Raw genomic sequence first — 7,800 nt, 5'->3', positions numbered from 1 at the left:
TAGTATTTCTTTTTTTTTTTTTTTGAGACGGAGTTCACTTTGTCACCCAGGCTGGAGTGCGTGGAGCGATCTCAGCTCACTGCAAGCTCCGCCTCCTGAGTTCAAGTGATTCTCCTGCCTCAGCCTTCCGGATAGCTGGGATTACAGGCGACCGCCACCACACCCGGCTAGGCTAATTTTGGTAGTTTTAGTAGAGTCGGGGGTCTCACCATGTTGCCCAAGCTAGCCTCGAACTCCTGACCTCAATCAATCCTCCTGCCTCGGCCTCCCAAAGTGCTGGGACGTCAGGCTGAGCCACTGCGCCCGGCCTGCTCATTTTCATGATCATTTATTCATCTATTCTCACTGATGGCTGGAACCCCAGCCACAGGGAGGTGGAGCTCGGCACAGCCACACCCAACTCAGAGGGCCAGAACAGAGGGAGGCCCAGAACTGGGAAAGCCCAGAGGGAGCATGTGGGCTCTGCTTGGGAACCCAAGGCACACTTCTCAAAGGGCAGGAGACATTTGGCTTGGGTTTTGAAGCTCCAGTAGGAGTTTGCTAGGTTGTGACATGAGAATTACCAGCGCAGCCAGAAAGAATCCTGAGGTACGTTCGAGGAAGAGTTAGGCCCTGCCACTTCCCCCACACCACCCCACATTCGTCTCTTCTTCTCTCCCCTACCCCTGCGGGTCCTGGGTCCAGGTAACATTCACCAAGCGGAAGTTCGGGCTGATGAAGAAGGCCTATGAGCTGAGCGTGCTCTGCGACTGTGAGATAGCCCTCATCATCTTCAACAGCGCCAACCGCCTCTTCCAGTACGCCAGCACGGACATGGACCGCGTGCTGCTGAAGTACACGGAGTACAGCGAGCCCCACGAGAGCCGCACCAACACTGATATCCTCGAGGTACCCCAGGTCCTCCTCCCCAGCCCCACCAGGCCCCGTACACACTGCTTTCTCAGAGCCCAGGGACTCTCGGTTTGCACAAAAGATGAGCGTCTTCATCTGGCTTTGCAGGCTGATGTCCTTTATTTCTGCTGTCCCTAGAGTCGGGGGACCCTTCTAGGCACAGCAGAAATAAAGCACATCTGGCAGGTCGCAGTGGCTCACACCTGCAATCCCAGCACTTTTGGAGACTGAGGCAGGGGGATCACTTGAGGTCAGGGATTCTAGACCAGCCTGGCCAACATGGCATAACCCAGTCTCTACTAAAAACACAAAAATTAGCCGGGCGTGGTGGCTCATGCCTCTAATCCAAGCTACTTGGGAGGCTGAAGTAGGAGAATTGCTTGAACCCGGGAGGCGGAGGTTGCAGTGAGCCCAGATCGTGCCATTTCACTCCAGCCTGGGCAACAGAGCAAGACTCTGTCTCAAAAAAATAAGTAAATAAAATAACAAATAAATAAATAAAAAAGACAGAGGGGTCTTCACTGGGATGGGAAGCTGAAGCCTAAGGGCTGCAGAGAGCAGCGGGCTAGGACTAGGCCTGGGAGTCCCCAGTGTTTCGGAAGTGTGGGGCAGAAGTTGGCAAAGAAGAGGTTGGGGCCCAGGAGCGTGTGGTTCTATGGCCGCGGGAGAAGACAGCTCAGTAAATCTACTGGCGTTTCTTAAGCAGCTTTTTTTCTTTTTTTGAGACCGAGTCTTGCTTTGTCGCCCACTCTGCAGTGCAGTGGCACAATCTCAGCTCACCACAACCTCTGCCTCTCAGATTCAAGTATTCTCCTGCCTCAGCCTCCCAAATAGCTCTGACCACAGGCATACGCCACCATGCCTGGCTAATTTGTATATTTTTAGTAGAGATGGAGGTCTTACCATGTTGGCCAGGCTGGTCTCAAACTCCTGACCTCAAGTGAATCTGCCTGCCTCGGCCTCCCAAAGTGCTGGGATTACAGGCGTGAGCCGCCGTGCCCAGCCTCTTAAGCAGCTTTTGATGCCAGGCTATGAGGCTGCAAGTAGGGACAGAATGGAGGTCCTGGAGTCATGTCAGGAGCAGCATTAGGACAGTGCCAACAGGACTGCATGAATCTCAGCTCCTGCTATGTTGATCTGGGCAGGACCTTGGACTCTCTGGTCCCAGGGGAGGAAATTGCTATATGCTATCTCACTGGGGTTTGGTCAGTGGGATTTGGCTAGAGCAGGCCATGCCTGCATTTCTCCCCACTCATGGAGCGGGACGGGGATAGTCTCTCCCCTCTCCCATAGAACTGGGTTCCCTGGCTAGGGTAGGGGTAAGCGTCTACCCTGTTGTCTCCTATCCCCATAGACGCTGAAGCGGAGGGGCATTGGCCTCGATGGGCCAGAACTGGAGCCAGATGAAGGGCCTGAGGAGCCAGGAGAGAAGTTTCGGAGGCTGGGAGGCGAAGGGGGTGATCCAGCCTTGCCCCGACCCCGGCTGTATGTAAGTGACTCCCTGGCTCTGTGAATAAGGCATTCCTCCTACTTCCTAGGCCCAAGTTGTTGAGGCTGGTACTGAGAGAGGGGCTTAGAGCCAGGGATCCTGGAGTTTGGAGGCAGGTCTCCACCTGGTAGGGCAGGAAAGGCTTCTTTGAGAAGTGGGCACCATACCTGGGGCTTTGAAGGATGAATAAGAGTTCAACAGGTGAACAGTTCCTTCCTTCATTTCATCTTTGATTCATCAAACACTCTGTGCAGCACCCTCAGTGCTAACTGTACACTAAGTGAGAGGCCTTGGCTCTGAACCTACCTGTCAAGGACAGGTAGAGTCAGACAGGAGCTCCCCCAGCCTGTGGGGTTAGAGCAGGTAGGGACCCTGGTGGGAGGTGCAGCAAAGGCTTCCTGAAGGTAGAGCTGGGCCCCTGAACTCACCAGGATTTTCTCCCTTGGACCCCATCTGGCCTGGGGTCCTCTGACCCATCCCCTCTCTACCCAAAGCCTGCAGCTCCTGCTATGCCCAGCCCAGACATGGTGTATGGGGCCCTGCCGCCACCAAGCTGTGACCCCAGTGGGCTTGGGGAGGCACTGCCCGCCCAGAGCCGCCCATCTCCCTTCCGACCAGCAGCCCCCAAAGCCGGGCCCCCAGGTGAGCATGGGACAGTGGGGTGGGGGTGGGGTCCTGGGGGGCTGTTTGGGTGCATCTTGGCTCTGGCTCTGGCACTGCCGGGCTGTGTGCATCACCTCTAAACCTCAGACTTCATTAGTTGACATGGCCCGCCTGTCCTCTCTCTCTGGTGTCTCTCTGGGGTCTCCTCTTCCCCAGGCCTGGTGCACCCTCTCTTCTCACCAAGCCACCTCACGAGCAAGACACCACCCCCACTGTACCTGCCGACGGAAGGGCGGAGGCCAGACCTACCTGGTGGCCTGGCTGGGCCCCGAGGGGGACTAAACACCTCTGTGAGTGAGGGGAGGGTGTGGTGGGGCTGATGAGGGCAGACAGGGCGGCCTGGGTGTGGGCCTCAGTTTCCCCTTCACCCTCTCTCCGCACAGAGAAGCCTCTACAGTGGCCTGCAGAGCCCCTGCTCCACTGCAACCCCTGGACCCCCGCTGGGAAGCTTCCCCTTCCTCCCCGCAGGCCCCGCAGGTACACCCCCAACCCGCCCCGCCCCGTCCCGCCTGGGAAGCGTCCGCACTCCTGCCCTCTGGGAGTTCCACACTCTCCCACCCACCAGAACTCAAAACTCACTGGGGGTGGTCAGGTTTGCAAAAGGCTTAAGGAGAGGTCCAGGCCTCAGCCCCCAATTCCTGCCCACCAGAATATGGCCTGGGAGACCCTCCACCGCCCCCTGGCTTGTTGCAGCCCCCAACCCTGGCCCCCTGGCAGCCCTCGAGGGGTGATGGGCCCCCCGCCGTGCCCTCCCAGCCCAGGTAAGTGCTCTATGGCCCCAGCTCGAGTCCTGGTCCTCCAAAGCCCCTGCCGCTGCTGACCTCTGGTGGCCATCCCTGGTACTGCGCACACTTCCGGTGCGGGTGGGCAGTTATTTTGAGGCCCCAAGAGGGACCGCCACCCCCTCCTTTCCCAAGGTCCTCCTGCCAAGCCTTTGCCCACGCTGTGCCATCCCCTGGCTTCCTTCCCTTCCTCGCTGAGCTCACGGCCTCCCTCTCTCTTTCCCCCTGCAGTGGGGGCCGAAGCCTGGGCGAGGAGGGTCCCCCAACCCGCGGCGCCTCCCCGCCGACCCCCCCAGTCAGCATCAAGTCCGAGCGCCTCTCTCCGGCCCCCGGGGGCCCCGGCGACTTTCCTAAGACCTTCCCCTACCCCTTGCTCCTCGCCCGGTCCCTGGCAGAGCCTCTGCGGCCCGGGCCCGCCCTGCGCCGGCTGCCCTTGGCCGATGGCTGGCCCCGGTAGGAGACCCCTGGTGGCACAGGCCCAGGGCACTCGCGGGGCACGGCGAGGGCACGTGGGGGCCCCACCTCCCTCCAGGCCTCTTCAGAGAAGACTCGACAGCGACGGCCCCCTCCGCGGTGGGGGCTTGGACTCAATCCACCCTGGGGGGACTCCTTTCCTTCTTCCTCTTTGTGTGTATACCTAAAAATAAAACGCGCGTGGCGTCCGTGGACCAGACTCACTGTGGCTGCTCAGAACTTGCCTCATTCTTGCCTAGTCTTGGCTTGGGGTGCCCCCTCCAGAAGCCGACCTGAGACGAGAACTCAAGAGCCCGTGGGGTGTCCGGGAGGGCTGCCAGGTGCAGGGGTGGGGAGGCGAGGCGGGAGGAGCCCTGCAGGGGACACGCACCAGCAGCGGGTGCTTAGCCCTCGGGGGCTTTTGAGGACAGCATAGAGTGATCGTGCACCTAGAATGGCCCCACTCCAGGGGTGAGGGCCCCTGCTATTTCCTCTCCAGGGCCAACGGCCAGGGCTGCTCCTGGCGCTGTGGGTCATGGGCTCAGGGGCAAGCCCCTAGGGCTGGGTTGTATGGCTCCAAAAGCAGCAGCTGGGAATCCTGAATGTCGGGCTGCCAGGGCACTGGGAGCACCTCTGAACTGCTCCTCTTCTTATTTTTTATTTTATTATTTTAATTTTATTTTATTTGAGACAGGGGCTCCCCGTATCACCCAGGCTGGGTTGCAGTGGTGCCATCTCGGCTCACTGCAACCTCCGCCTCCCGGGTTCAAGTGATTCTCCCGCCTCAGCCTCCGGAGTAGCTGGGACTACAAGCGCCTACTACCATGCTAAGTTTTGTAGTTTTAGTAGAGACAGGTTTCACCATGTTGGTCAGGCTGGTCTCCAATTCCTGACCTGAGGTGGTCCGCCTGCCTCGGCCTTTCAAAGTGCTGGGATTATAGGTATGAGCCACCCAGCCCTGCCAACTACTCATCTTTTTTTTTTTTTTTTTTGAGACGGAGTCTTGCTCTGTGGCCCAGGCGGGAGTGCAGTGGCCGAATCTCAGCTCACTACAAGCTCCGCCTCCCGGGTTCACTCCATTCTCCTGCCTCAGCCTCCCGAGTAGCTGGGACTACAGGCGCCCGCCACCTCGCGCGGCTAGTTTTTTGTATTTTTTTAGTAGAGACGGGGTTTCACTATGTTAGCCAGGATGGTGTCGATCTCCTGACCTCGTGATCCGCCCGTCTCGGCCTCCCAAAGTGCTGGGATTACAGGCTTGAGCCACCGCGCCCGGCCAACTGCTCATCTTTTGAATGGGTGTATCTCTTGAGCCTTTGACCCAGCAATTGATTCTACCCAAGAGACAAGAGATCAGGGTGTTTACACATCCATTCCTGGGGCTGCAAACTGCCCCCACTCGGGCCTGTCCTGTGTGTGAAGGCAGACTTGGGTGTCCTGGAGTCAGGGGTGCCTCCCAGAAAATAGTTGAGGGGCAGCAGGGTGACACTCCAGGTGGTCTCAGTGGGATTTTTTTTTTTTTTTTTTGAGATGGAGTCTCGCTCTGTCTCCCAGGCTGGAGTGCAGTGGCCGGATCTCGGCTCACTGCAAGCTCCACCTCCCGGGTTTAGGCCATTCTTCTGCTTCAGCCTCCCAAGTAGCTGGGACCACAGGTGCCTGCCACCTCACCCGGCTAGTTTTTTGTGTTTCTTAGTAGAGACGGGGTTTCCCCATGTTAGCCAGGATGGTCTCGATCTCCTGACCTCATTATCCGCTCCTCTCGGCCTCCCAAAGTGCTGGGATAACAGGCTTGAACCACCGCACCCGGCGGGGACTTTTTTTTTTTTTTTTCAGTTGGGGCCTCATTATGATGCCCAGGTTGGTCTCAAACTCCTGGGCTCAAGCAATCCTCTCACCTCGGCCTCCAGAATAGCTGGGACTACAGGTGCAAGCCGCCATACCTGGCATTCAGTGAGATCTCTAGAACACTTAACATCTGACTTCTTGCCGGGTGCAGTGGCGAATGCCTGTAATCCTAGCACTTTGGGAAGTTGAAGTGGATGGATGGCTTGGGCCCAGGAGTTTGAGACCAGCCTGGGCAACATAGTGACACCCCGATCCCTACAAAAAATTTTTTAAAAAATTAGCTGGGCATGGATGGCACATTCCTGTAGTCCTAGCTATTCAGGAGGCTGAGGTGGGAGAATCGCCTGAGCACAGGAAGTCAAGTCTGCAGCGAGCTGTGATCGAGCCATTGCACTCCACCCTGGACAACAGAGCAAGACCCGCTGTTAAAAACATCAACAGCAATGACAACATAAAAAACTGACTTCTAGCCGGGCGCGGTGGCTCACACCTGTATTCCTAGCACTTCAGGGGGCCAAGGAGGGCAGATCACTTGAGGCCAGAAGTTTGAAACTGTCTCTACTAAAACCACAAAAATTAGCTGGGCCTGGTGGCCCATGCCTGTAATTCCAGCTACTTGGGAGGCCGAGGCACCAGAATCACTCGAACTCGAGAGGTGGAGGTTGCAGTCAGCTGAGATCACGCCACTGCACTGCAGCCTGCAGAACAGAGGAAGACTCCATCTCAAAAAAAAAAAAAAAAAAAAAAATACTTCTTGCCTGTAATCCCAGCCCTTTGGGAGGCTGAGGAGGAAGGATGCCTTGAGCCCAGGAGTTGGAGGCTGCAGTGGGCTATTATCAGCCCACTACAATCCAGCCTGAGTGACAGAAAAAAACATTGTCTCTAAAAATAACAGTAATAAAATTTAAAAGATCTGCCTCTGCCCTGTTCTGCTCATCTCTTTGAAGCTTGCCCTCATCCTTAGAAGGAAGCTGGGCTCCTCAGCTGCCCTACCCCACTCTGGCCTCGTCTCCTATCCCTGTCCCAGCCCCTCCAGTCCCTTAGAAATATTTGCAATTCCAACATACTGGTCTTTCCTGGAGCACCTCCCTCAACCCCCAACTTGCCTCCTTTTTAAACTCCTTCCCACCCTCCAAGGCCCAGCTCTGCCTCTCTTCCTCCAGGGTGCCATCTACACTGTCCCAAGCTGAGAAACGCCTTTGTGGATTGGAGTTCACAGATTTGGACAGGAAGATGGAAAACATGAGTGTTGAGATCAAGACTTACAAGATCTGCCTTGGCCGGGCACAGTGGCTCACGCCTGTAATCCAAACACTTTGAGAGGCTGAGGTGGGAGGATGGCCTGAGCCCAGGAGTTCAAGACTAACCTGGGCAACATGGTGAATCCTACCTCTTTAAAAAAAAAAAAAAAAAAATTAGCCAAGTGTGGCGGTGTGCACCTGTAGTCCCGGTTACTCAGGAGGCTGAGGTGGGAGAATCACCTGAGCCCGGGAAGTCAAGGCTGCAGTGAACTATGATTGAGTCACTGCACTCCAGCCTGGGCGACAGAGCAAAAGACCCTGTCTCAAAGAGTGAAAAAACAAAAACAGGCCAGGCATGATGACTCACACCTGTAATCCCAGCGCTTTGGGAGGCTGAGGCAGGTGGATCACTTGAGGTCAGGAGTTCGAGACCAGCCAC

General features: G+C 56.7%; 1 protein-coding gene across 1 annotated transcript in view; it reads left to right on the top strand.

Annotated features, from left to right (window-relative positions):
* LOC105500370 (myocyte-specific enhancer factor 2B) overlaps nt 1-4,498 on the top strand; it is a 25,770-nt gene extending 21,272 nt beyond the window's left edge. The window contains exons 3-9 of the mRNA XM_011925865.1: nt 685-888; nt 2,246-2,380; nt 2,875-3,022; nt 3,200-3,333; nt 3,427-3,520; nt 3,693-3,804; nt 4,057-4,498. Of these exons, the coding sequence (XP_011781255.1) occupies nt 685-888; nt 2,246-2,380; nt 2,875-3,022; nt 3,200-3,333; nt 3,427-3,520; nt 3,693-3,804; nt 4,057-4,282 (1,053 nt within the window). The 3' untranslated portion in view covers nt 4,283-4,498. The remainder of the gene's footprint in view (nt 1-684; nt 889-2,245; nt 2,381-2,874; nt 3,023-3,199; nt 3,334-3,426; nt 3,521-3,692; nt 3,805-4,056) is intronic.
* The last annotated feature ends 3,302 nt before the right edge of the window (nt 4,499-7,800 follow it).

Source organism: Colobus angolensis, unplaced genomic scaffold (genome assembly GCF_000951035.1).
Source record: "Colobus angolensis palliatus isolate OR3802 unplaced genomic scaffold, Cang.pa_1.0 Scaffold66, whole genome shotgun sequence".
NCBI classification, from domain to species: Eukaryota; Metazoa; Chordata; class Mammalia; order Primates; family Cercopithecidae; genus Colobus; species Colobus angolensis.
The sequence above is the reverse complement of the archived record's forward strand: the minus strand, read 5'-3'. Positions and strand labels throughout refer to the sequence as shown.